General features: G+C 56.6%; 2 protein-coding genes across 2 annotated transcripts; one reads left to right on the plus strand and one right to left on the minus strand.

The window, feature by feature from the left end:
• The first annotated feature begins 1,294 nt into the window (after positions 1-1,294).
• Positions 1,295-5,608, plus strand: LOC132085964 (kallikrein-15-like). Its single transcript, XM_059491428.1, has 7 exons — positions 1,295-1,340; positions 1,763-1,920; positions 2,688-2,805; positions 2,902-3,063; positions 3,250-3,361; positions 3,704-3,878; positions 5,432-5,608. Exons 1-7 carry the CDS (start codon positions 1,295-1,297, stop codon positions 5,606-5,608), a joined length of 948 nt encoding a protein of 315 aa, XP_059347411.1.
• A 2,525-nt stretch (positions 5,609-8,133) lies between these two features.
• Positions 8,134-14,394, minus strand: LOC132085999 (kallikrein-6-like). The gene is made up of 5 exons (XM_059491459.1): positions 14,260-14,394; positions 11,401-11,566; positions 10,114-10,367; positions 9,159-9,298; positions 8,134-8,595 (listed from the first exon to the last, which is right to left on the minus strand). Exons 1-5 carry the CDS (start codon positions 14,294-14,296, stop codon positions 8,434-8,436), a joined length of 759 nt encoding a protein of 252 aa, XP_059347442.1. The 5' UTR covers positions 14,297-14,394; the 3' UTR covers positions 8,134-8,433.
• Between the last annotated feature and the right edge of the window lie 13,422 nt (positions 14,395-27,816).

The raw sequence follows: 27,816 nt of genomic DNA on the forward strand, positions 1-27,816 counted from the left end.
CACCTGAGGTGGCACCTGGGGTGGCATCTCAGGGAGAACCTGAGGTGGATCCAGGAGACCGTGGAGGACACCTGAGGTGGCACCTGAGGTGGCACCTGAGGGGACATTGAAGATGTGCCGGGGGACTCTGGGCTCCGTGTGGTTTCTTCTGGTCCAAAATTTGGGATTTTGGGGGATTTTGAGGAGATTCTGAAGGAATTTTGGGGTGAATTTGAGGGGATTTTGGGGGATCCACGATGCCATGGAGAACACCTGAGGGAGAACCTGGTCCAAAATTTGGGATTTTGAGGAGATTCCGGTGGAATTTTGGGGGAAATTTGAGGGGATTTTGGGGGTGAATTTGAGGGGATTTTGGGGGATCCACGAGACCATGGAGGACACCTGAGGTGGCACCTGGGGTGGCACCTGAGGTGGCACCTGAGGGGACATTGAAGATGTGCCGGGGGACTCTGGGCTCCATGTGGTTTCTTCTGGTCCCAAAATTTGGGATTTTGGGGTGAATTTGGGGGGATTTTGGGGAGATTCTGAGGTAATATTGGGGGGGAATTTTAGGGAGATTTTTGGAGGAATTTAGAGCAAATTTTGGGGGAATTTGAGGAGATTTTTGGGAGATTTCTGAGGGAATTTTAGGAGAGATTTGGGGAAAATTTGCGGCGATTTTGCACAGAGTCCAGGGGAATTTTTGGAAATTTGGGGGGAATTTGAGGGGAGTTTGAGGAGGGTTAGAGGGAATTTGGGGAGGGAATTTTGGGGAAATTTGAGGGAATTTTGAGGAGATTTAGAGGGAATTTTGGGAGGGAATTTTGGGAGGGAATTTGAGGGGAATTTGGGGGGAATTTTGGGGAGTTTTTTGGAGTAATTTCGAGCGAATTTTGGGGGGAATCTGAGGGGGTTTTGAAGGAATTTAGGGAGGGAATTTGGGGGAATTTGAGGGAATTTTGGGGAGGAGCCAATTAAATTTTGGGGAGATTGTGAAGGAGTTCTGGGATGAGTTTTAGGGCAGATTTGAGGGGATTTTGTGGAGATTCCACGGGAGTTTTGGGGGGAATTTGGGGACAATTTGAGAGGATCCCCCAAAATTCCCCAAATTCCCCCCAAAATTCCCCAAAATTCCCCCCAAAATCCCCCAAATTCCCCCCAAAATCGGCTTTTCCCGGGGTGGGGGAGGGGTGGGAAGGCCCCACCTGGGCCGGCACCGCCCGCCGGGGGTGGGGGAGGGGCCGCTCATTAATTAATCATTAACGAGGCCTCCTTTAATTAGCGGGGTGACGCGGAGCCCCCCCAGAACAGCCCCATGGAGCCCCTCGGCCTCGTCCTCCTCCTCCTCCTGCTGCCCCCCGGTGAGGGGACACCGGGTTGGGGGCAAAATTCGCGATTTCGGGGAATTTCGGGGAAAATTCGGGGGAGTTTCGGAAAAGTTTGGGGATTTTGGGGGGGATTTTAGGGGAAATTTTGAGCCATTTGAAGTAAAATTTGGGTGGTTTGGGGGGATTTGGGGGAAAATTTGGAGGAAACTTTGGGGGATTTTAGGGAAATTTCGAGAGGTTTTAAGGAAAGTTTGGCGGGTTGGGGAAATTTGGGGGGGTTTTGGGGAAATTCTGAGCGATTTTAAGGAAAACTTGGGGGGATTGTGGGGGAAATTTTGAGTGGTTTTAAGGAAAGTTTGGGGGGGTTGGGGGGGGGAATTTGGGGGAAAATTTTGGGGATTTTGGGGGAAATTGGGGAATTTCGGGAATTCCGATCGCCCGTGTCTCTCTCTCAGGCCGGGCCCACCCCGGGCGGATTCTGGGGGGCTCCGAGTGCCCCCCCCGGGAGCACGCGGGGCTCGTGCGGCTCTTCCAGTTCGACCAGTTCGTGTGCGGGGGGGCCCTGCTGAGCCCCCAGTGGGTGCTGAGCGCCGCCCACTGCCACGCCAGGCACGCACTGGGAGGGACTGGGAGGGACTGGGATATACTGGGATATACTGGGAGGGGACTGGGAGTGGTAAAAAGGGGGTTTGGGGTTACTGGTTTGTACTGGTTTATACTGGGAGGGACTGGCAGGGCCCTGCTGAGCCCCCAGTGGGTGCTGAGCGCCGCCCACTGCCAGGCCAGGTATGGACAGGGATGGACTGGGAGGGACTGGGATGGACTGGGATATACTGGGAGGGGACTGGGATATACTGGGAGGGGATTTGGGGTTACTGGTTTATACTGGGAGGGACTGGGAGGGACCCCAGTGGGTGCTGAGCGCCGCCCACTGCCAGGCCAGGCACGCACTGGGATGGACTGGGATGGACTGGGAGAGACTGGGAGGGGATTGGGATATACTGGGAGGGACTGGGATTAAACTGGGAGGGACTGGGAGGGGACTGGAGGCGGTAAAAAGGGGATTTGGGGTTACTGGTTTATACTGGGAGGGGATTGAGAGGGAACTGGGGTGGACTGGGAGGGGATTGGGAGCGACGGGGACAAACTGGGAGGGACTGGGAGGGACTGGGATGGACTGGGAGGGACTGGGAGTGACTTCCCGGCCTCATCCAGGTGAGCACAGGTGAGGGGAATAACTGGGATTGATGGGATTTGTCTGGTTACTGGTCAGACTGGGATGGACTGGGATGGACTGGGATGGACTGGGATGGACTGGGTGTCACCGGGATGGACTGGGATGGACTGGTTTGAACTGGGATCTCTCTCAGCCACCTGCAGGTGCGCGCAGGTGAGCACAGCCTGGCCCAGGTGAGCGGCCACGAGCAATTCGCCGCCGCCGTGGAGCTCGTGGTGCACCCGGACTTCGGCAAAGCCGCGGGAAATGCCCGGAATTTCGGCGATTTTGGGAAAACCGGGAGTTTTTCCGGGAGTTTTTCCGGGAGTTTTTCCGGGAATTTTTCCGGGAGTTTTTCCGGGAGTTTTTTGGGGGAAGATGCGGGGGATTCGGGCCGCTCCCACGACCTGATGCTGCTGAGGGTGGAGCCGCCCTTCACCTGCGGGCCCCGCGTGAGGCCCCTCCCCCTCCCCCAGGCCACGCCCACCCCCGGCTCCGCCTGCACCGTCATGGGCTGGGGCAGCACCAGCAGCCCCGAAGGTGCGGACTGGTTTGGACTGGTTTGGACTGGTTTGGACTGGGAGGGATTGGTTTGGACTGGTTTATACTGGTTTGGACTGGTTTATACTGGTTTGGACCCGGTGTGTCCCAAGCGTATCCCAGGTGTCCCCAGGTGTGTCCCAGGTGTGTCCCAGCTGTCCCCAGGTGTCCCCCGGTGTGTCTCAGGTGTGTCTCAGCTGTCCCAGGTGTGTCATTGTCCCCAGGTGTCCCCAGAGTCCTACCCGGACGTCCCCCAGTGCCTCAATGTCACCGTGCTCAGGGACATCACCTGCCCCAGGTGTGTCCCAGGTGTCCCCAGCTATCTCAGGTGTGTCCCAGGTGTGTCCCCAGGTGGTGTCACCTGTCCCCAGGTGTGTCTCAGGTGTGTCTCAGGTGTGTCTCAGGTGTGTCCCCAGCTGTCCCCAGGTGTATCCCAGGTGTCCCCAGGTGTGCCCCAGGTGTGTCTCACCTGCCCCAGGTGTGTCCCAGGTGTCCCAGGTGTGTCATTGTCCCCAGAGTCGTACCCGGAGGTCCCTCAGTGCCTCAATGTCACCGTGCTCGGGGACAGCACCTGCCCCAGCTGTCCCCAGCTGTCCCCAGGTATCTCAGGTGTCGCCAGGTATCTCAGGTGTGTCCCCAGGTGTGTCCCAGGTGTCCCAGGTGTGTCATTGTCCCCAGAGTCGTACCCGGAGGTCCCTCAGTGCCTCAACGTCACCGTGCTCGGGGACAGCGCCTGCGGTGACGCCTACGGGGGGCAGGTGACACCGGACATGCTGTGCGCAGGTGTGCCCGAGGGCGGCAAGGACTCCTGCCAGGTGTGTCACCTGTGTGTCACCTGTGTGTCACCTGTGTGTCACCCGTGTCACATCATCACCTGTGTCACCTGTGTCACCTGTCCTTGTCACCTGTGTCACTTGTGTCACCCATGTCACCTGTGTTAAGTTGTGCCGCCTGTGTCTCATCACCTGTGTCACCTGTCCTTGTCAGGTGTGTCACCTGCGTCACCTCTGTTAGCTGTGTCCCGTCACCTGTGTCACCTGTGTCACCTGTCCTTGTCAGGTGTGTCGCCTGTGTCACCTCTGTTAGCTGTGTCCCGTCACCTGTGTCACCTGAGTCACCTGTCCTTGTCAGGTGTGTCACCTGTGCCACCTGTCCTTGTCAGGTGTGTTGCCTGTGTCACCTCTGTTAGCTGTGTCCCGTCACCTGTGCCACCTGTCCCTGTGGCACATTGTCACCTGTCTGTCACCTGTGTCACCTGTGCCACATCGTCACCTGCGTCCCCTCACCTTCCCCTGTGTCCCCCCAATCCCCCAATCCCCCAATGTCCCCAATCCCATTTCCCCCATTTTTTCCCATTTTTCCCATTTTTCCCAATTTCCCCCCATTTTTTCCCAGTGTCCCCAATGTCCCCAATGTCCCTAATCCCATTTCCCCATTTTTTCCCATTTTTCCCATTTTTCCCATTTTTTCCCAATGTCCCCAATGTCCCTAATCCCATTTCCCCCATTTTTTCCCATTTTTCCCAATTTCCCCCCATTTTTTCCCAGTGCCCCCAATGTCCCCAATGTCCCCAATCCCATTTCCCCATTTTTTTCCCATTTTTCCCATATTTTCCCAGTTTTCCCCCATTTTTTCCCAATGCCCCCAATGTCCCCAATGTCCCCAATCCCATTTCCCCCATTTTTCCCATTTTTCCCATTTTTTCCCCGTTTTCCCCCATTTTTTCCCAGTGCCCCCAATGTCCCCAATGTCCCCAATCCCATTTCCCCATTTTTTTCCCATTTTTCCCATTTTTTCCCAATTTCCCCCCCTTTTTTCCCAATGCCCCCAATGCCCCCAATGTCCCCAATCCCATTTCCCCCATTTTTCCCATTTTTCCCATTTTTTCCCCGTTTTCCCCCATTTTTTCCCAGTGCCCCCAATGTCCCCAATGTCCCCAATGTTCCCAATCCCATTTCCCCATTTTTTTCCTATTTTTCCCATTTTTTCCCAATTTCCCCCCATTTTTTCCCAATGCCCCCAATGCCCCCAATGTCCCCAATCCCATTTTCCCATTTTTCCCATTTTTCCCCATTTTTTCCCAATGCCCCCCATTTTTCCCAGTGTCCCCAATGCCCCCAATGTCCCCAATGTCCCCAATCCCTTTTTCCCCATTTTTCCAATTTTTCCCATTTTTTCCCAGTTTTCCCCCATTTTTTCCCAGTGTCCCCAATGTCCCCAATGTCCCCAATCCCATTTCCCCCATTTTTCCCATTTTTCCCATTTTTTCCCAATTTCTCCCCATTTTTTCCCATTGTCCCCAATGCCCCCAATCCCATTTTCCCCCATTTTTCCCAATTTTCCCCCGTTTTCCCCCAATTTTCCCCAGGGTGACTCCGGGGGTCCGCTGCTGTGCCAGGGCCGGCTCCAGGCCGTGGTGTCCTGGGGTGGTCACCCCTGTGGTCAGCCCGGCCGGCCGGGGGTCTACGCCCGCGTCCAGCCCGCCCTGGCCTGGATCCGAGAGGTCACCGGGCTGACCGGTGACCCCGAGTGTGACCCCGAGTGACCGTGGAGTGACCGGTGACACCATGGAGTGACCACTGACCCCTCTGAGTGACCACTGACCCCTCGTGCGACCCCTCGTGACCACAGAGACCAATGAATGACCCCTCATGTGACCCTGAGTGACCACAGAGACCACAGAGTGACCGCTGAACCCCCCCATGTGACCACAGACATCATGGAGTGACCACTGACCCCTCTGAGTGACCACTGACCCCTCCTGTGACTCTGAGTGACCACAGACACCACGGAGTGACCACAGACAGCCTGAGTGACCACGGACCCCAATGAGTGACCACAGACACCACGGAGTGACCACAGACAGCCTGAGTGACCACTGACCCCTCCTGTGACCCTGAGTGACCACAGACACCAGGGAGTGACCACTGACCCCTTATGTGACCTCGAGTGACCACGGAGACCACAGAGTGACCACTGACACCACAGAGTGACCACTGAACCCTCATGTGACCCTGAATGACCACTGACACCATGGAGTGACCACTGACCCCTCCTGTGATGCCAACTGACCTCAGACAGCCAGAGTGACCGCTGACCTCTCCTATGACCCCGAGTGACCAATGACACCACAGAGTGACCACTGACCCTTCCTGTGACCCTGAGTGACCGCTGAACCCTCCTGTGACCCTGAGTGACCACGGACAGCCCAAGTGACCACTGAAACCCCTGAATGACCACTGACACCATGGAGTGACCGCTGACACCACAGAGTGACCGCTGACCCCTCATGTGACCCCTCATGACCAATGACACCACAGAGTGACCACTGACCCCTCCTATGACCCTGGATGTCCACTGACACCAATGAGTGACCACTGACCCCTCCTGTGACCCCGAGTGACCGCTGAACCCCCTGAGTGACCACTGACCCCTCCTATGACCCCGAGTGACCACGGACAGCCTGAGTGACCACTGAACCCTCTGAGTGACCATTGACCCTTCATGTGACCCTGAGTGACCACTGAACCCCCTGAGTGACCACAGACAGCCTGAGTGACCGCTGACCCCTCCCTTTGCAATAAAGACCAATCAGAGCTCAGAGCGCATCTGGCTCCGCCCCCTTCACATTGTCTGATTGGCTGGGGAGGGGGGTGAGGTCATTGGTGGCACTGGGGGCGGCCCAGAGCCGAACTGGGAGCATTGGGAACCAACTGGGATCAACGGGCATCAAACTGGGATCAAACTGGGAACATTTTTCCCTCAGGTTTCATCCCTTTGTTGTCCTCAAGTTTCCCGCCCTTTTTCCCTGAAATTTCTCTTTTTCCCCCTCAATTTTCCCTCATTTTTCCCCTCATGTTTTCCTCACATTTCCCTGCATTTTCCCCCTCAGGTTTTTATCATTTTTCCCTTCATGTTTCCCTCACGTTTCCATTTTCTCCCTCATGTTTTGCTCACATTTCCCCTCATATTTTCCCTCACTTTTCCCTTCACATTTCACTCCATTTTCCCCTCACGTTTCCCTCCATTTTCCCCTCATGGTTTCCTCCATTTTCCCCTCACATTTTCCTCACATTTCCCCTCATGTTTCCCTCACTTTTCCCTTCACATTTCCCTCCATTTTCCCCTCATGTTTGCCTCCTTTCCCCCCTCACATTTCTCTCCATTTTCCCCTCACTTTCCTTCCACTTTCCCCTTACTTTTCCCTCCGTTTTCTCCCTCATGTTTCCCTCTATTTTCCCCTCACGTTTTCCTCACTTTTCCCCTCACATTTTCCTCCATTTTCTCCCTCATGTTTCCCTCCATTTTCTCCCTCACATTGCCTGCCATTTTCCCCTCACGTTTCCCTCCATTTCCCCCCTCATGTTTTTATTATTTTTCCTCTCATGTTTTCATTATTTTTCCTCTCATGTTTTCCTCACATTTTCCTTCATTTTCCCCTCACGTATCCCTTGATTTTCCCCCTCACATTTCCCTCCATTTTCCCCATCATGTTTTCCTCCATTTTCCCCTCATGTTTTCCTCACTTTTTCCCTCACATTTTCCTCCATTTTCCCCTCACATTTTCCTCACTTTTTCCCTCACATTTCTCTCCATTTTCCCCTCACGTTTCCCTCCATCTTCCCCTCACATTTGCCTCCATTTTCCCCTCACGTTTTCCTCACTTTTCCCCTCACATTTTCCTCCATTTTTTCACATTTCCCTCCATTTTTTCACATTTCCCTCCATTTTCTCCTCATAACTCCCATTTTCCCCTCACGTTTCCCGCCATTTTCTCCTCAGAATTCCCATTTTCTGCCTTTTTTCCCTCACTTTTCCTCACGTAGGTGGGGCTTGGGGGGATTTGGGGGTGTCGATGTGACCTGCAGGCCCCTCCCAGGTATTACAAGGAGCCCCCCCCAGGTGTGCTCAGGTGCTCCAGGTGCCCCCCAGGTGCCCCCAGGAGTGCCCAGGTACCCCCCAGGTGTTACAGGTGAAGTAAAAAAAACCACAGGTGTTAAAAGGAACCACTCAGGTGTTACAGGTGAGGCCAAGGAGCCCCTCAGGTGCATCCAGGTGCCCTCCAGGTGCTCCAGGTGAGCCCCAGGTATTACAAGGAGCCTCCCAGGTGTCACAGGTGAGCCCAGGTGCCCCCCAGGTGCCCCCAGGTGTGCCCCAGGTGCATCCAGGTGAACCCCAGGTGCCCCCAGGTGCCCCCCAGGTGCATCCAGGTGAACCCCAGGTGCATCCAGGTGAACCCCAGGTGCTGCCCAGGTGCATCCAGGTGCTCCTAGGTGCTCCCCAGGTGCTCCAGGTGCCCCCAGGTGCCGCCCAGGTGCATCCAGGTGCTCCAGGTGCCCCCCAGGTGCCCCCCAGGTGCGCCCAGGTGCGTCAGTCGCCACCGTTGGCGCGGATGGTGCGGCGGATCCAGGTGGTGAAGGCGCAGACGCGGCTGTACACACCTGGCTTGCCCTGCTGGCCGCACACCTGCAGCCCCCAGGAGACCACGCCCTGCAGGTACCCGTCACACACCAGCGGGCCCCCGGAGTCACCCTGCGACAGGTGGGACACAGGCGGGACAGGTGGGACAGGTGGGACACGGGTGGGACAGGTGGGACACAGGTGGGACACAGGTGGAACAGGTGAGACACAGGTGGGACAGGTGAGACAGATGAGATGGGTGGGACAGGTGAGACACGGGTGGGACAGGTGAGATGGGTGGGACAGGTGAGACACGGGTGGGACAGGTGAGTCCCCCCAGGTGTTCCCCAGGTGTGTCCCACCCATTCCCTCCCACACAGGTGAGTTCCCCTACAAAGGTGAGTCCCCCCCCACACCTGACCCCTCCCCCGTCCCCTCAGGTGTGCCTCCCCCACACACCTGACTCCTCCTCCCCATCAGGTGTATCCCAGGTGTATCCAGGTGTGCCCAGGTGTATCCCAGACATACCCATGTGTACCCAGGTGTGCCCAGGTGTGCCCAGGTGTGCCCAGGTGTATCCCAGACATATCCATGCGTACTCAGGTGTGCTCAGATGTAGCTCAGGTGTGCCTCTCCCCACACCTGACCCCTCCCCCCCCCTGCCAGGTGTGCCCCGCCCACACCTGTCCCCTCACCTGGCAGGAGTCGGTGCTGTCCCCGGCGCGGCCGCCGGCGCAAAGCATGTTGGGAGTGATGGCACCTGGGTACAGGTGAGCGCAGGCGGCGTTGGACCAGGTGAACACCTCCCCGCACTGCAGCACGTCCGGGAACGCACCTGGCACAGGTGAGGACAGGTGAGGGTTGGATGGGACAGGTGGGGATGGATTACACAGGTGTGACAGGCACAGGTGAGGGACAGGTGTGTGACAGGTGAGGACAGGTGAGGAATGGATGGGACAGGTGTGACACAGGTGTGATCGGTACAGGTACAGGTACAGGTGTAGGACCGGGTGAACACCTCCCCGCACTGCAGCACGTCCGGGAGCGCACCTGGGACAGGTGAGGACAGGTGAGGGACAGGTGAGATGGATGGGACAGGTGAGATGGATGGGACAGGTGAGGGATGGGTAAGAACAGGTGAGGAGAGATGGAGACAGGTAAGGGACAGGTGAGAGATGGATGAGGACAGGTAGAACAGGTGGGACAGGTGTGAGGGACAGGTGAGGAATGGATGGGAAAGGTGAGCCCCCCCAGGTGTGTCCCCCCCAGGTGTGTCCCCCCCAGGTGTGTCCCCCCCAGGCGTGTCTCACCTGTCCCCCCCAGGTGTGTCCCCCCCAGGTGTGTCTCCCCCAGGTGTGTCTCACCTGTCCCCCCCAGGTGTGTCCCCCCCAGGTGTGTCTCCCCCAGGTGTGTCTCCCCCAGGTGTGTCTCACCTGTCCCCCCCCACCCTCACCTGTTCCCCCCAGGTGTGTCCCTCCCAGGTGTGTCCCCCCAGGTGTGTCTCACCTGTCCCCCCCAGGTGTGTCCCCCCAGGTGTGTCTCACCTGTCCCCCCCAGGTGTGTCCCCCCCCGGTGTGTCCCCCCAGGTGTGTCTCACCTGTTCCCCCCAGGTGTGTCCCTCCCAGGTGTGTCCCCCCAGGTGTGTCTCACCTTGCGGGCTGCGGGTGCTGCCCCAGCCGCTCACCACGCACCTGTCCCCTACCTGGGGGCACCTGCGCGGCAGCGGCGCGGGGCGCACGCGCGGGCTCAGCTGGGCGGGGCCGCTGAGGCGCAGCAGCATGACGTCACTGTCATGGCGGCCGGGCAGGTAGCGCGGGTGCACGAAGGCGCGCGCCCAGGTGAGGCATTGCTCCGCCCCGTCCCGCTCCTTGAGGCTGTGCTCGCCCAGCAGCACGCGCAGGGGGCTGGGGACGGACAGGTGAGCTCAGGTGAGCTCGGGTGAGCACACCTGGGACAGGTAAATGCACCTGGCACAGCTGAGCACAGGTGAGGCATTGCTCCGCCCCGTCCCGCTCCTTGAGGCTGTGCTCGCCCAGCACAGGTGAGCACAGGTGAGATCACCTGGGACAGGTAAATGCACCTGGGACAGGTGAGGGACAGGTGAGCACAGGTGAGCACAGGTGAGCTCACCTGGGACAGGTGAGCACAGGTGAGGGACAGGTGAGGGACAGGTAAATGGGGTTTATATTGGGCCAGGTGAGCACACCTGAGCACAGGTGAGGGACAGGTGAATGGAGTTTGTAATGGGACAGGAGAGGGACAGGTGAGCACACCTGGGACAGGTGAGGGACAGGTGAATGGGGTTTATATTGGGACAGGTGATGGACAGGTGAGCACAGGTGAGGGACAGGTGAGGGACAGGTGAGGGACAGGTGAAGGACAGGTAAATGGGGTTTGTAATGGGACAGGACAGGGACAGGTGAGCACACCTGGGACAGGTGAGCACAGGTGAGGGACAGGTGAGGGACAGGTAAATGGGGTTTATATTGGGGCAGGTGAGCACACCTGAGCACAGGTGAGGGACAGGTGAGCTCACTTGGGACAGGTAAATACACCTGGGACAGGTAAATGGGGTTTGTAATGGGACAGGTGAGCACAGGTGTGTGCCCAGTTGTACCCAGGTGTATCCCAAGTGTGCCCAGGTGTGCCCAGGTGTGCCCAGGTGTGTCTGTACCATACCCAGGTGTGCCCAGGTGTGTCTGTACCCATACTCAGCTGTGTCTGTACCATACCCAGGTGTGCCCAGGTGTGTGCCCAGGTGTGTGCCCAGGTGTGTCTCACCTGTCGCTGTGGCAGTGGGCGGCGGTCAGCACCCAGTTTCAGCCAATCAGGACCCCCCCCGCAGTGGATGGCGCCCCCCAGGTGTGCCCAGGTGTGTCTGTACCCATACCCAGGTGTGCCCAGGTGTGCCCAGGTGTGTGCCCAGGTGTGTCTCACCTGTCGCTGTGGCAGTGGGCGGCGGTCAGCACCCAGTTTCGGCCAATCAGGACGCCCCCGCAGTGGATGGCGCCCCCCGGCTGCAGCAGCAGCGCCTGGTACGGGTGGCGCCGCCGCTCGCACCTGGCCCCGCCCACGATGCGGTTCTCGTCCGCCCCCGCGGCCGCTGCCGACCAATGGAGACCGGTATGGACCAGTACGGACCAGTAAAAACCAGTTAAAACCAGTAGAAACCAGTAGAAACCAGTTAGAACCACTACGGACCAGTACGGACCAGTACGGACCAGTGTGGACCAGTGTGGACCAGTATGGACTGGTACGGACCAGTGTGGACCAGTACGGACCAGTATGGACCAGTATGGACCGGTATGGACCAGTGTGGACCGGTATGGACCGGTATGGACCAGTATGGACCGGTATGGACCGGTACGGACCACTTAAAACCAGTAGAAACCAGTTTGGACTGGTCGTGTCCCAGTAGCCCCAAGGGGTCTCCCCGGTTCTCATCAGCCCCCATGGCCGCTGCCGACCAGTAGAAACCAGTTAGAACCAGTACGGACCAGTGTGGACCAGTATGGACCAGTTAGAGCCAGTAGAAACCAGTACGGACCAGTTTGGACTGGTGGTCTCCCAGCCCATCCCAGTCCATCCCAGTACCCTCAAAGGGTCTCCCCAGTTCTCATCCGCCCCCGCGGCCGCTGCCGACCAGTAGAAACCAGTATAAACCAGTATGGACCAGTTAGAACCACTTAAAACCAGTAGAAAGCAGTTAGAACCAATAGAAACCAGTAGAAAGCAGTGTGCACCAGTATGGACTGGTGGTCTCCCAGTCCATCCCAGTTCATCCCAGTCCATCCCAGTCAATCCCAGTCCCTCCCAGTCCATCCCAGACCCCTCCAGTCCATCCCAGTTCCTCCCAGTCCATCCCAGTCCATCCCAGTCCGTCCCAGTTCATCCCAGTTCATCCCAGTTCATCCCAGTCAATCCCAGTCCATCCCAGACCCCTCCAGTCCATCCCAGTTCCTCCCAGTCCATCCCAGTCCATCCCAGTACCCCCAAAGTATCTCCCCAGTTCTCATCAGCCCCCACAGCCACTGCTGACCAGTATGGACCAGTATAAACCAGTATAGACCAGTAGAAACCAGTAGAAACCTGTTTGGACCAAATAGAACCAGTATAGACCAGTATAAACCAGTAGAAACCAATTTGGACCAGTTAGAACCAATAGAAACCAATGGAAACCAGTGTGGACCAGTTTGGACTGGTGGTCTCCCAGTTCATCCCAGTTCATCCCAGTTCATCCCAGTTCATCCCAGTCCGTCCCAGTGACCTCTCACTTCCCACCCACTCCTTCCCAGTTCATCCCAGTTCAATCCCAGTTCAATCCCAGTTCAATCCCAGTTCAATCCCAGTTTCCCCCAGTCCCTCCCAGTGCCCCCAGTTCACCCTCCCAGTACAAACCAGTTCACCCAGTCGATTGCCTCCCACTCATCCCAGTTCCCTCCCAGTCCCTCCCAGTTCCCTCCCAGTTCCTCCCAGTTCATCCCAGTTCCTCCCAGTTCCTCCCAGTCCCTCCCAGTTCCCTCCCAGTGTCCCCAGTTCACCCCTGGCTCCATCCCAGTATGGCCCAGTGTCCTCCCAGTGCTCCCAGTTCATTCCCAGTGCTCCCAGTTCCTCCCAGTCCCTCCCAGTACAAACCAGTTCACCCAGTCGATTGCCTCCCACTCATCCCAGTCCCTCCCAGTTCATCCCAGTTCCCTCCCAGTGTCCCCAGTTCACCCCTGGCTCCATCCCAGTACGGCCCAGTGTCCTCCCAGTTCATCCCAGTGCTCCCAGTTCAAACCAGTTCATTCCCAGTGCCCCCAGTACAAACAAGCAGTGTCAACCAGTACTAAACCAGAACAAACCAGTACAAACCAGTACAAACCAGTACAGGCCAGTACAAACCAGTGCCCCCAGTACAAACCAGTGCTGCCAGTACAAACCAGTCCTTCCCAGTGCCCCCCAGCCCAAACCAGTATAAACCAGTACAAACCAGCAGCTCCCAGTGTCCCCCCAGTTTGCTCCCAGTTCCCCCCAGCCCAAACCAGTACACACCAGTATAAACCAGTACAAACCAGGCCCTCCCAGTGCCTCCCAGTACAAACCAGACGTATAAACCAGTACAAACCAGTACAAACCAGTGCCCCCCAGTACAAACCAGCAGCTTCCAGTTTGTTCCCAGTTTGCTCCCAGTTCCTTCCCAGTCCCCCCAGCCCAAACCAGTACAAACCAGTACAAACCAGTACAAACCAGTGGCCAGCAGCCTCCCAGTGCCCCCCAGCCCAAACCAGTATAAACCAGCAGCTCCCAGTTTGCTTCCAGTTGCCCCCCGTACCCCCCAGTACAAACCAGTATAAACCAGTACAAACCAGTACAAACCAGTGGCCAGCAGCAGCCTCCCAGTTCACTCCCGGTGCCCCCCAGTCCCTCCCAGTATAAACCAGTACAAACCAGTACAAACCAGTGGCCAGCAGCAGCCTCCCAGTTCACTCCCGGTGCCCCCCAGTCCCTCCCAGTATAAACCAGTACAAACCAGTACAAACCAGTGGCCAGCAGCAGCCTCCCAGTTCACTCCCGGTGCCCCCCAGTCCCTCCCAGTATAAACCAGTACAAACCAGTACAAACCAGTGGCCAGCAGCAGCCTCCCAGTTCACTCCCGGTGCCCCCCAGTCCCTCCCAGTATAAACCAGTACAAACCAGTGGCTCCCCGTCCCCCCCAGCCCAAACCAGTCCCTCCCAGTATAAACCAGTACAAACCAGTGGCCCCCCGTCCCCCCCAGCCCAAACCAGTCCCTCCCAGTATAAACCAGTACAAACCAGTGGCCAGCAGCAGCAGCGGCAGCAGCCGCTCCATCGGGAGGAGGAGGAGGGCGAGGAAGGAGCCGCGGCCTTTAAATCCCAGTTCAGACCAGTTCGAACCAGTTCAGCCCAGTGCCCAGCCCAGCTCCCCTCCCAGTTAAATCCCAGTTCCCTCCCAGTTCATCCCAGTTCAGCCCAGTCCCTTTTCCAGTCCCTCCCAGTTAAATCCCAGTCCCTCCCAGTCCCTCCCAGTCCAGCCCAGTTCAATCCCAGTCCCTCCCAGTGCTCCCAGTTTGACTCCAGCTGTGATCCCAGTGCTCCCAGTCCCTCCCAGTCCATCCCAGTCTCTCCCAGTATCCCTAAGAGCCCTTCCCAGTTCAGCCCAGTTCAATCCCAGTCCCTCCCAGTTCACGCCAGTCCCTCCCAGTTCAGCCCAGTTCATCCCAGTTTCCCCTTTCAGGGCCTCCCAGTTCCCTCCCAGTTCAGCCCAGTTCATCCCACTGTCCCAAAGTGCCCTTTCCAGTTCAGCCCAGTTCCCTCCCAGTTCATCCCAGTTCATCCCAGTTCATCCCAGTTCATCCCAGTGCCTCAAAGCGCCCTTCCCAGTACAGCCCAGTGCTCCCAGTTTCTCCCCAGTGCTCCCAGTTCATCCCAGTAACCTCCCAGTCTCTCCCAGTCCATCCCAGTTTGACTCCAGCTGTGATCCCAGTGCTCCCAGTAACTCCCAGTGCCTCCCCAGTCCCTCCCAGTTCCTTCCAGTTTATCCCAGTTCCCTCCCAGTTCCCTCCCAGTCCAGCCCAGTGCTCCCAGTTCAATCCCAGTAACTCCCAGTTTGGCCCAGTTTGGTCCAGAGTCCTCCCGGTCTCTCCCAGTCTCTCCCAGCAACTCCCAGTTTAGTCCAGTTTGGCCCAGTGCACCCTCAGTCCCTCCCAGTCCCTCCCAGTCCCTCCCAGTAACTCCCAGTTCCCTCCCAGTGCTCCCAGTTTGACTCCAGCTGTGATCCCAGTGCTCCCAGTCCCTCCCAGTTCCCTCCCAGTCCATCCCAGTACTCCCAGTCCATCCCAGTTCAATCCCAGTTCATCCCAGTTTGGCCCAGTTCAATCCCAGTCCCTCCCAGTCCGATCCCAGTTCAATCCCAGTTTGATCCAGTTCCCTCTCAGAGCCCTCCCAGTCCCTCCCAGTAACTCCCAGTTCAAACCAGTTTGGCCCAGAGTCCTCCTAGTTTGACCCAGTCCATCCCAGTGCTCCCAGTTCAATCCCAGTCTGTCCCAGTTCGGCCCAGTTTGGTCCAGAGCCCCCCCAGTTTTGAGCAGTCCATCCCAGTACATCCCAGTAACTCCCAGTCCAATCCCAGTTCTCTCTCAGAGCCCTCCCAGTGCTCCCAGTTCATCCCAGTAACTCCCAGTTCAGTCCAGTTCCCTCCCAGTCCCTCCCAGTGCTCCCAGTTCCATCCCAGTTCCCTCCCAGTTCATCCCAGTAATGCCCAGTGCCTTCCCAGTTCCTCCCAGTGCTCCCAGTATGACCCCAGTCCCTCCCAGTTTGACTCCAGCTGTGCTCCCAGTAACTCCCAGTTCAATCCCAGTAACTCCCAGTTTGGCCCAATTTGGCCCAGTTCAATCCCAGTTCCCCCCCAGTCCCCCCCAGTCCCTCCCAGTTCAAACCAGTCCAGCTGTTCCCATGGCCGCGGTGATTTAGGAACCCCCAGATTTCCCAAATTTGGGGATTTTTGGGGGAAATTTTTTTGTGGATTTTGGGGAAAATTTTTGAGGGAATTTTCCAGAATTTTTGGGGCTTCCTGAAATTTTGGGGATCCCAAATTTTTTTGGGGGGTGTCCCAGGTGATTTAGGAACCTCCAGGTGTCCCAAATTTGGGGATTTTTGGGGAATTTTTTCGATTTTTTGAGGGGATTTTGGGGAATTTTTGGGGGTCCCAGGAAATTTGAGGGATCCCAGAATTTTTGGGGTGTCCCAGGTGATTTAGGAACCTCCAGGTGTCCCAAATTTGGGGATTTTTGGGGAATTTTTTGAGATTTTTGGGGAAAATTTGGAATTTTGGGGGAGATTTTTGGGGGCATTTTGTGGGGTATTTTTCATTTTTCATGGGATTTTTTTTCCGGATTTTTTGCATTCCTGAAATTTTGGGGATCCCAAATTTTTTCCGGGGGTGTCCCAAATATTTTCGGGGCGCCCCAGTTTCATTTTTGGGGTGTTCCCAGGTGAGGCCGCCCCGGCCCCGCCGTTCTTTGCTCAGCAATTACCGGAGCCGGAGCCGGAGCCGGATCCGGGGGGGCCCCAAAATTTTCGGGGGGTTCCCAAAATTCCCGAGGGATCCCCAAAAATCCCCGGGGGGGCCCTGAGTTAATTTCTGGGGTTTTGGGGGAAATTTGGGGGGGATTTGGGGGCTTTTTTTGGCTTTTTGGGGGATTTTTGGGGGATTTTTTTGTGGATTTTTTTTGGCCTTGATTTTTGGGATTTTTGGGGCTTTTTTGGGGGGCTTTTTTGGGGCTTTTTGGGGGGATTTTTTTGTGGATTGTGTTTGGCTTTTTGGGGGATTTTTTTGGGGATTTTTGGGGCTTTTGGGAATTTTTTGGGGCTTTTTTTGGGGGGATTTTTTGGGGGATTCTTTTGGGATTTTTTGGGGGGCTTTTTTGGGGTTTTGTTTGGGCTTTTTGGGGCTTTTGGGGGGATTTTTTTGGGATTTTTTAGGGCTTTTTTTGGGACTTTTTGATGACCCCCCCAAATTTTTGGGGTTTCTGTTTGACCCCCCCTCAATTTTTGCCCCCCCCCATTTTTTTGGGACCCCCCCAATATTTTGGGGTCTTTAAGTGCCCCCCCTCGATTTTTGGGTACTTTCCCCAAATTTTGGGGTCCTTTGATTCCCCCTCCCCCCAAATTTTTGGGACCCCCCTTCAAATTTTTGGGGTCCCCCAAATCTTAGGATCCCCCTCAAGTTTTGGGTCCCCCCGATTTTTGCGTGCCCCCCAAAATTTTTTGGGTCTCCCCCAAAAGTTTTTGGGTCTCCCCAATTTTTGCTTCTCCCCCCAAATTTTTGGTTGTCCCCCCCTCAATTTTTGGATCCCCCCCAATTTTTGGGTCCCCCCCTCAATTTTTGGACCCCCTCAAATTTTTGGAGCCCTCCCCGATTTTTGGTGCCCCCCCAATTTTTGGCTCCCCCCTCCCCCTCATGTTTGGACCCCCCCAATTTTTGTTTTCCCCCCAAATTTTTGGGTTCCCCCCAAAGTTTCGGGTTCACATCCCCCCCAAATTTTGGATCTTTTACCCTCCCAATTTTTGGGATCCCCCCCCTCGATTTTTGGGGCTCCCCCAAATTTTTTGCCCCCCCCCAATTTTTGGACCCCCCCGAATTTTCGGGTCCCCCCGAATTTTTTGACCCCCCAATTTTTGGGGTGTCCCCCCTCCATTTTTGGGCTCCTTCGGTTCCCCCTCCAAAATTTTGGGTTCCCCCCCCCCATTTTTGCCTCCCCCTTAAATTTTTGGAGCCCCCCCAAATTTTTTGTCCCCCCCCCAAAATGTTTTGGTTCCCCCCAATTTTTGGGTTCCCCCCGCCATTGTTCCCGCTCAATTATCGCGATTATGGTAATTATGGTAATTATGGTAATTATGGTAATTATCGTGGGCAGGGAGCAGAGGGAACGGGAGTGGGGGGAAATGGGGGGAAAATGGGAAAATTTAGGGGAAAAATGGAAAAAAAAATTGGAAATTTGGGGAGAAATAATGGGAAAATTGGTGGGGGGAAAAGGGAAATTCGTGGAGAATAAAGCCCGGAAATTTGGGAGGGAAAAAAGGGAAAATGGGGGGGAAAAAAGGGAAATTTGGGAGGGAAAAAAATGGGGAAATTGGGGAGAAAAAAAATGGGCAAAATGGGAGAGAAATGGGAAAAATGGGAGAAAAAATTGGGGAATTTGGAGGGGGAAAATGAGAAAAATGTGAGAAAAAAAGGAAAATTGAGGGGAAAATGGGGAGGAAAAAATTGGAAATTTGGGAAGCGAAAAAACGGGGAAATTTGGGAGAAAAAACCTGGGACATTTTGGGGGGAAATAGGGAGGAAAAAATGGGAAATTTGGGAGAAAAATTTGGGAAAATGGGAAATTTGGGGAGGAAAAAAATGGGAGAGAAAATTGGGAAATCTGGGGAGGGGAAAAAGGAAAATTGAGGGGAAAATGGGGAAGAAAATAATGGGAAATTTGGGAAGGAAAAATGAGAAATTTGGGGGGAAAACGGGAAAAAATTGGGGGAAATGGGAAATTTGGGAGAGGAAAAAATGGGGGAAAAGTGAAATTTGTGAAAAATGAGGAAAATGGGGAGGGGAAAAATGGGAAATTTGGGGGAAAATGGGAGAAAATAGGGAGGAAAGGGGGAAATGGGAAAACTGGGCAGGAAAAATGAGGGGGAATGAGAAAATTGGGGGGAAATGGGAAATTTAGGGAATAAATGGGGGAAATTGGAAAATAAATGGGAAAATTGGGGGGAGAAAAATGGGAAAATTTGGAATAAAAAATGGGAGGAAATGGGAAATTTGGGAAAGAAAAAAAGAGAAATTGGGGGAGAAAAATGGGGAGAAAAATGGGGGGAAAATGGGGAAATTGGGGGGGAAATGGAGGAGAGAAAAGGGAAAATTTGGGGAGAAGAATTGGGGTTAAAAACGGGAAATTTGGGGAAATTGGAGGGAGAAAAATGGGGGAAAATGGGAAAATGAGAGGGGGGTGGGGAAAATGGGAACATTTGGGGGAAAATTGGGGAGAAAATTGGGGAGAAAATGGGAAAATTGGGGAGAAAATTGGGGAGAAAATGGGAAAATTGGGGAGAATAAAGTGAGAGAAAATGGGAAAATTGTGGGGGGGGGTGGATGAGGATGAAGATGAGGATGAAGAAGATGAAGGTGAGGATGAAGATGGGGAACGTGAGGGAGGTGAAGGTGAAGAGGAGGATGATGATGATGAAGATGATGAAGATGAAGATGAAGATGATGAAGAGGAAGATGAAGGAATGGATGAAGATGAAGAGGAAGATGAAGAGGAAGATGAAGGAATGGATCGATCAGGATGAAGATGAAGAAGATGAAGGAAGGCCCAGTTCCATCCCAGTCCAAACCAGTCCAAACCAGTTCAATCCCGGTTCAAACCAGTCCAAACCAGTCCAAACCAGTCCAAACCAGTCCAAACCAGTTCAAACCAGTCCAAACCAGTCCAATCCCCTCCCCCTCTCAGATCTTATCTCTCTCTCTCTCCCCTCCCCCCCCAAGATCTTATCTCTGATATCCCGGAGGGGGCGTGGCCAGAAGGGGGCGTGTCCCACAGTTGGGGGCGTGGCCCGAAAGGGGCGTGTCCCGAAAGGGGCGTGGCCCGGCTCCCATAAATGCCCGGCAGTTCCCGGGGCAGCCCGAGCGCAGCTGGGAAGGTGAGGCCGGGACTGGGGAATTGGGGATTTTTTGGGGGATTTTTTGGGGGATTTTTTGGGGATTTTTGGGGATTTTTGGGGTATTGGGGATGTTTGGGGGATTTGGGGAATTTTTGGGATTTGTTGGGATTTTGGGGAATTCGGGACCTTGGGCAATTTTGAGATTTAGGGGGGTTTTGGGAATTTGGGGATTTCGGGGATTTTACGGATTTTGGGGATTTGGGGGGATTTTGGGGATTTTTGGGAGGATTTTTAGGGACTTTTGGGGGTTTTTGGGGGGTGTTCCTCTTTAATCCCGGGGGGGATTTTGGGGGGGGCATTTTTGGGGTTCTCTTTACTGCAGAGGGATTTGGGAGGGGGAATTTTTGGGGTCCCCTAAAATTTATGGGGAATTTTTGGGGGTTTTTCCACCAATTTCTGGGGGGGTTTTTTTGGGGTTCCCTTTAATCCGGGGGGGGGATTCTGGCGGTTCTCTAAAATCTGGGGGGGATTTTTGGGGTCGGGGCGTCCCCAAATCCCGGGGTCCCCCCCTTTTCTCACGCCCCTCCCCCACGGGCAGATGGGGCCCCCCCGGATTTTGCTGCTCTGGGCCTGGGTCCTGCTCGGCTGCCGTGAGTCTCAGAGCCCCAATTCCCACCCCGAACCCCCAATTCCCACCCCAAACCCCCAATTTTCCCATCAAAATCCCAATTTTTCTACCCAAATTCCTCTTTTCCCACCCAATCCCAAATTTTCCCACCCAATTTTCCCCCATTTTCCCCTTTTCCCCTCCCTTCAAATTTCCCTTTTTCCCCAAATCCCCATTTCCCCCAATTTTTTCTATTTTCCCCAATTTCCCCCATTTTTCCCCAATTTCCCCCATTTTTCCCCAAATTTCTCCCATTTCCCCCCAATTTTACCCATTACTCCCTCAATTTTCCCCCCAAATTTCCCCAGTTTTTTCCCAAATTCCCCCCATTTCCCCCCAATTTTTCCCCATTTCCCAAATTCCCCCATTTTCCCAATTTTTTCCCAAAATTTCCCCCATTTCCCTCAATTTTCCCCATTATTTTTCCCAATTTCCCCCCATTTTCACCCCAATTTTCCCCATTTTGTCCCAAACCCCCATCCCTCATTTCCCCCCCATTTTCCCCCAATTTCCCCAGTTTTTTCCCAAATTTCCCCTATTTTCCCCCAAATTTTCCCCATTATTTCCCCCATTTTTCCCCAGGTGCCGTCCCCCGTTCCCGGCCCGGCTGCTCCGGTGTCACCTGCGGCCCTGGTGGCACCTGCCAGGTGACAAACGAGGGGCCCAGGTGTGTCCCCGTCCCCTCGTGTGACAATGTCCGGTGTGGACAAGGGACACGGTGCCAGGTGACCCAGGGGTGGCCCAGGTGTGTCCCCGACGTCCCCTCGTGTGACAACGTCCGGTGCCACCAGGGCACACGGTGCCAGGTGACAAACGAGGGGCCCAGGTGTGTCCCCGTCCCCTCGTGTGACAATGTCCGGTGTGGACAAGGGACACGGTGCCAGGTGACCCAGGGCTGGCCCAGGTGTGTCCCCGATGTCCCCTCGTGTGACACCGTACGGTGTGGGGAGGGCACGCGGTGCCAGGTAACCGATGTGGGGCCCAGGTGTGTCCCCGATGTCCCCTCGTGTGACACCGTCTGGTGCCACCAGGGCACACGGTGCCAGGTGACAAACGAGGGGCCCAGGTGTGTCCCCGTCCCCTTGTGTGACACTGTTCGGTGCGGGGAGGGGACACGGTGCCAGGTAACCGATGTGGGGCCCAGGTGTGTCCCCGACGTCCCCTCGTGTGACACCGTCCGGTGTGGACAAGGGACACGGTGTGAGATGGCGCAGGGCTGGCCCAGGTGTGTCCCCGACGTCCCCTCGTGTCCCCTGCCCGGCTGTCCCCAATGCAAGATGGCCGACGGGTGGCCGCTGTGCGTCCGGCGTCGCGGCCGGAGCGTTCCGTGTCCCCGATGTCCCCGAGGAACCGCGTGTGACCTCACCCGAGGGTGGCCCAGGTGTGTCCCCACCAAAGTGTCCCCAAGGCCACCGGGCTGCGGTGACCTCCGGTGTCCCCAGGGCACCTCGTGCCAGGTGCTGGACGGCGACGCCAGGTGTGTCCATCGGCCACCGTCGTGTGACAGCGTCCGGTGTCCCCAGGGCTCCTCGTGTCACCTGCTCCAGGGGTGGCCACGGTGCGTCCAGAACAAGGTGGCACCGAGGCCACCGGCCTGCAGTGACCTCCAGTGTCCCAAGGACACCTCGTGCCACATGGTCCGTGGTCATCCCCAGTGTGTCCACACCAAGGTGGCACCAAGGCCACCGTCCTGCCGTGATGTCCACTGTCCCCAAGGAACCCAATGCCAGATGACCAATGGTCATCCTCAGTGTGTCCACACCAAGACGTCCATCAGGAGACCTTCCTGCAGTGACCTCCAGTGTCCCAAGGACACCTCGTGCCAGATGACCAATGGTCACCCTCAGTGTGTCCATCGGCCACCATCGTGTGACAACGTCCAGTGCCACAAGGACACCATGTGTCAGATGGTCGATGGGTGGCCACGCTGTGTCCAGACCAAGATGTCCATCAAGAGTCCATCCTGCAGTGACCTCCAGTGTCCCAAGGACACCTCGTGCCACATGGTCAGTGGTCACCCTCAGTGTGTCCACACCAAGGTGCCACCAAGGCCACCGTCCTGCCGTGATGTCCACTGTCCCCAAGGAACCCAATGCCAGATGACCAACGGTCACCCTCAGTGTGTCCACACCATCAAGAGTCCGTCCTGCAGTGACCTCCAGTGTCCCAAGGACACCTCGAGCCAGATGACCAATGGTCACCCTCAGTGTGTCCATCAGCCACCATCGTGTGACAGCGTCCGGTGTCCCCAGGGCTCCTCGTGTCACCTGCTCCAGGGGTGGCCACGCTGTGTCCACACCAAGACGTCCATCAAGAGTCCATCCTGCCGTGATGTCCACTGTCCCCAAGGAACCTTGTGCCAGATGACCAATGGTCATCCTCAGTGTGTCCGCACCAAGATGTCCATCAGGAGACCTTCCTGCAGTGACCTCCAGTGTCCCAAGGACACCTCGTGCCAGATGGTCAGTGGTCAGCCCAGATGTGTCCACACCAAGACGTCCATCAGGAGACCTTCCTGCAGTGACCTCCAGTGTCCCAAGGACACCTCGTGCCAGATGACCAACGGTCACCCTCAGTGTGTCCATCAGCCACCATCGTGTGACAATGTCCAGTGTCCCAAGGACACCTCGTGCCAGATGGTCGATGGGTGGCCACACTGTGTCCAGAACAAGATGTCCATCAGGAGACCTTCCTGCCGTGACCTCCAGTGTCCCAAGGACACCTCATGTCGCATGGTCCGTGGTCATCCCCGGTGTGTCCACATCAAGATGTCCATCCAGAGTCCATCCTGTGCTGACCTCCAGTGTCCCAAGGACACCTTGTGCCAGATGACCAATGGTCACCCTCAGTGTGCCCTCACCAAGGTGGCACCAAGGCCACCGTCCTGCAGTGACCTCCAGTGTCCCAAGGGCTTCTCTTGTCACATGGTCAGTGGTCATCCAAAATGCGTCCATCAGCGTCCATCCTGCCGTGATGTCCAGTGCCAGAAGGACAGCACGTGCCACATGGTCAGTGGTCATCCCCAGTGTGTCCCCATCAGGAGACCTTCATGCAGTGACCTCCAGTGTCCCCATGGAAGCTCGTGCCAGATGACCAATGGCCAGCCCAGGTGTGTCCACATCCAGCCATCCTGCCGTGATGTCCAGTGCCAGAAGCACAGCACGTGCCACATGGTCAGTGGTCATCCCCAGTGTGTCCCCACCAAGACACCCATCAGGAGACCTTCCTGCCATGATGTCCAGTGCTCCAAGGACACCTCGTGCCACATGGTCAGTGGTCACCCTCGGTGTGTCCACATCCAGCCATCCTGCCGTGATGTCCACTGCCAGAAGGACACCACGTGCCAGATGATTGATGGGTGGCCAAGGTGCATCCAGACAAAGGTGACCCCAAGGAGACCTTCCTGCAGTGACCTCCAGTGTCCCCAGGGCACCAGGTGCAAGATGACCGATGGGTGGCCGCAGTGTGTCCATCAGCGACCATCATGTCAGGACCTCCAGTGTCCCAAGGACACCACGTGTCACATGGTCAGTGGTCATCCCCAGTGTGTCCAGACCAAGACGTCCATCAGGAGACCTTCCTGCCAGGATGTCCAGTGCTCCAAGGACACCTCCTGCAAGATGGTCAGTGGGTGGCCACAGTGTGTCCCCACCACGACAGCCCTCAGGAGACCGTCCTGCAGTGACCTCCACTGTCCCCAAGGAACCCAATGCCGGATGACCGATGGGTGGCCGCAGTGTGTCCATCAGCGACCATCCTGCCAGGATGTCCAGTGCCAGAAGGGGACAATGTGCCACATGGTCAGTGGGTGGCCACAGTGTGTCCCCACCAAGACGTCCCTCAGGAGACCTTCCTGCCGTGATGTCCAGTGCTCCAAGGACACCTCCTGTAGAATGACCGATGGGTGGCCGCAGTGCGTCCATGACCCCCCATCATGTTACGATGTCCAGTGTCCCAAGGACACCACGTGTCACATGGTCAGGGGGTGGCCAAAGTGTGTCCAGACCAAGCTGACCCCAAGGTCACCGTCCTGCAGTGACCTGCACTGTCCCCAGGACACCGTGTGCCGCATGGTCAGTGGTCATCCCCAGTGTGTCCAGACCGAGATGTCCATCAGGAGACCTTCCTGCAGTGACCTGCACTGTCCCCAGGGCACCAGGTGTAAGGTGACCGCAGGGTGGCCGCAGTGTGTCCATCTCCAACCCTCGTGTCACGATGTCCACTGCTCCAAAGGTTCCACGTGTCAGATGGTCAACGGATGGCTTCGGTGTGTCCAGACCACGACGTCCATCAGGAGACCTTCGTGCCAGGATGTCCAGTGCCAGAAAGGGACAATGTGCCACATGGTCAGTGGCTGGCCACGGTGTGTCCCCACCGAGACGTCCATCAGGAGACCTTCCTGCCGTGACCTGCACTGTCCCCAGGGCACCAGGTGCAAGATGGCCGATGGGTGGCCGCAGTGTGTCCATCAGCGACCATCATGTAATGATGTCCAGTGCCAGAAGGGGACAATGTGCCACATGGTCAGTGGTCATCCCCAGTGTGTCCAGACCAAGACGTCCATCAGGAGACCTTCCTGCCAGGATGTCCAGTGCTCCAAGGACACCTCGTGCCACATGGTCAGTGGGTGGCCACAGTGTGTCCCCACCACGACAGCCATCAGGAGACCGTCCTGCAGTGACCTCCACTGTCCGAAGGACACCACATGTAAGATGACCAAAGGGTGGCCACAGTGTGTCCATCAGCGACCATCCTGTAGTGATGTCCAGTGTCCCAAGGACACCACGTGCCACATGGTCAGTGGGTGGCCAAAGTGCATCCAGACCAAGACGTCCATCAGGAGACCTTCCTGCCGTGACCTCCACTGTCCCCAGGGCACCAGGTGCAAGATGACCGATGGGTGGCCGCAGTGTGTCCATCACCAACCATCATGTCAGGATGTCCAGTGCTCCAAGGACACCAAGTGTCACATGGTCAGTGGTCATCCCCAGTGTGTCCAGACCAAGACGTCCATCAGGAGACCTTCCTGCCGTGATGTCCAGTGTCCACAAGGAACCCAATGCCAGATGACCGATGGGTGGCCGCAGTGTGTCCATCACCAACCCTCGTGTCACGATGTCCAGTGTCCCAAGGACACCACGTGCCACATGATCAACAGATGGCCTCGGTGTGTCCAGACCAAGCTGACCCCAAGGAGACCTTCCTGTGCTGACCTCCAGTGTCCCCAGGGCACCACATGTAAGATGACCGATGGGTGGCCGCAGTGTGTCCATGACCCCCCATCATGTCATGATGTCCAGTGTCCCAAGGACACCACGTGTCACATGGTCAAGGGGTGGCCAAAGTGTGTCCAGACCAAGCTGACCCCAAGGAGATCATCCTGCAGTGACCTGCACTGTCCCCAGGACAGCAGATGCCAGATGGTCAGTGGTCATCCCCAGTGTGTCCAGACCAAGACGTCCATCAGGAGACCTTCCTGCAGTGACCTGCACTGTCCCCAAGGAACCCAATGCCGGATGACCGATGGGTGGCCGCAGTGTGTCCATCAGCGACCATCCTGCCAGGATGTCCAGTGCCAGAAGGGGACAATGTGCCACATGATCAGTGGGTGGCCACAGTGTGTCCCCACCGAGACGTCCATCAGGAGACCTTCCTGCCATTACCTGCACTGTCCCCAGGGCACCAGGTGCAAGATGGCCGATGGGTGGCCGCAGTGTGTCCATCACCGACCATCATGTCAGGATGTCCAGTGCCAGAAAGGCCACGTGTGCCAGGTCATTGCTGGGTGGCCAAGGTGTGTCCCCACCAAGACGTCCATCAGGAGACCTTCATGCCAGGATGTCCAGTGCTCCAAGGACACCTCCTGTAGAATGACCGATGGGTGGCCGCAGTGTGTCCATGTCCCCCCATCATGTCAGGATGTCCAGTGCTCCAAGGACACCACGTGCCACATGGTCAGGGGGTGGCCACAATGTGTCCCCACCAAGCTGACCCCAAGGTCACCGTCCTGCAGTGACCTGCACTGTCCCCAGGACACCGTGTGCCACATGGTCAGTGGTCATCCCCAGTGCGTCCAGACCAAGACGTCCCTCAGGAGACCTTCCTGCCGTGATGTCCAGTGTCCACAAGGCACCAGATGTAAAATGACCAATGGGTGGCCGCAGTGCGTCCATCACCGGCCATCTTGTCACAATGTCCACTGTGCCAAGGACACCACGTGTCACATGGTCAGTGGGTGGCCACGGTGTGTCCAGACCAAGGTGTCCCCAAGGAGACCGTCCTGCGCTGACCTGCACTGTCCCCAAGGAACCGAATGCCGGATGACCGATGGGTGGCCGCAGTGTGTCCATCAGCGACCATCCTGCCAGGATGTCCAGTGCCAGAAGGGGACAATGTGCCACATGGTCAGTGGGTGGCCACAGTGTGTCCCCACCAAGACGTCCATCAGGAGACCTTCCTGCCGTGATGTCCAGTGCTCCAAGGACACCTCCTGTAGAATGACCGATGGGTGGCCGCAGTGCGTCCATGACCCCCCATCATGTTACGATGTCCAGTGTCCCAAGGACACCACGTGTCACCTGGTCAGGGGGTGGCCAAAGTGTGTCCAGACCAAGCTGACCCCAAGGTCACCGTCCTGCAGTGACCTGCACTGTCCCCAGGACACCGTGTGCCGCATGGTCAGTGGTCATCCCCAGTGTGTCCAGACCGAGATGTCCATCAGGAGACCTTCCTGCAGTGACCTGCACTGTCCCCAGGCCAGCAGGTGCCAGCTGACCGCAGGGTGGCCGCAGTGCGTCCCTGTCCCGCGCCGTGTCCGCGCCGTCCCCGCCCTGACCTGCTCCGACGTCACCTGCGAGCCAGGTGCCACCTGCCAGGTGCTGCAGGGCTGGCCCAGGTGTGTCCCCAAGGCACCATTGACCTGCCAGGACCTCACCTGCCCACCCGGCTCCACCTGTCACATGGACAGAACCACGCCCAGGTGTGTCCCCATCAAACTCACCTGCCAGGACCTCACCTGCCCACCTGGATCCACCTGTCACATGGACAGAACCACGCCCAGGTGTGTTCCCATCCCTCAGACCTGCCAGGACCTCACCTGCCCGCCCGGCTCCACCTGTCACATGGACAGAACCACGCCCAGGTGTGTTCCCATCCCTCAGACCTGCCAGGACCTCACCTGCCCACCCGGCTCCACCTGTCACATGGACAGAACCACGCCCAGGTGTGTCCCCATCAAACTCACCTGCCAGGACCTCACCTGCCCGCCCGGCTCCACCTGTCACATGGAGAAATCGACCCCCAGGTGTGTTCCCATCATCTCAACCTGCCAGGACCTCACCTGCCCACCTGGCTCCACCTGTCACATGGAGAAATCAACCCCCAGGTGTGTCCCTGTCAAACTCACCTGCCAGGACCTCACCTGCCCACCTGGATCCACCTGTCAGATGGACAGAACCACGCCCAGGTGTGTTCCCATCAAACTCACCTGCCAGGACCTCACCTGCCCGCCCGGCTCCACCTGTCACATG

The sequence above is a fragment of the Ammospiza nelsoni genome, chromosome 34 (assembly GCF_027579445.1).
Source record: "Ammospiza nelsoni isolate bAmmNel1 chromosome 34, bAmmNel1.pri, whole genome shotgun sequence".
In the NCBI taxonomy this organism is placed as follows: Eukaryota; Metazoa; Chordata; class Aves; order Passeriformes; family Passerellidae; genus Ammospiza; species Ammospiza nelsoni.

Excerpts from the sequence above, each read along its gene's own strand:
- LOC132085964 (XM_059491428.1), top strand. The coding sequence starts at position 1,295 with ATGGAGCCCCTCGGCCTCGTCCTCCTCCTCCTCCTGCTGCCCCCCG. Across the intron at positions 1,341-1,762 it reads CCTCCTCCTGCTGCCCCCCG|GCCGGGCCCACCCCGGGCGG; the intron begins GTGAGGGGACAC and ends TCTCTCTCTCAG. Across the intron at positions 3,064-3,249 it reads CAGCACCAGCAGCCCCGAAG|GTGTGTCTCAGCTGTCCCAG; the intron begins GTGCGGACTGGT and ends GGTGTGTCTCAG.
- LOC132085999 (XM_059491459.1), bottom strand. The coding sequence starts at position 14,296 with ATGGAGCGGCTGCTGCCGCTGCTGCTGCTGGCCACTG. Across the intron at positions 9,299-10,113 it reads CAGCACCCGCAGCCCGCAAG|GTGCGTTCCCGGACGTGCTG; the intron begins GTGAGACACACC and ends CACCTGTGCCAG. Across the intron at positions 8,596-9,158 it reads ACAGCACCGACTCCTGCCAG|GGTGACTCCGGGGGCCCGCT; the intron begins GTGAGGGGACAG and ends CACCTGTCGCAG.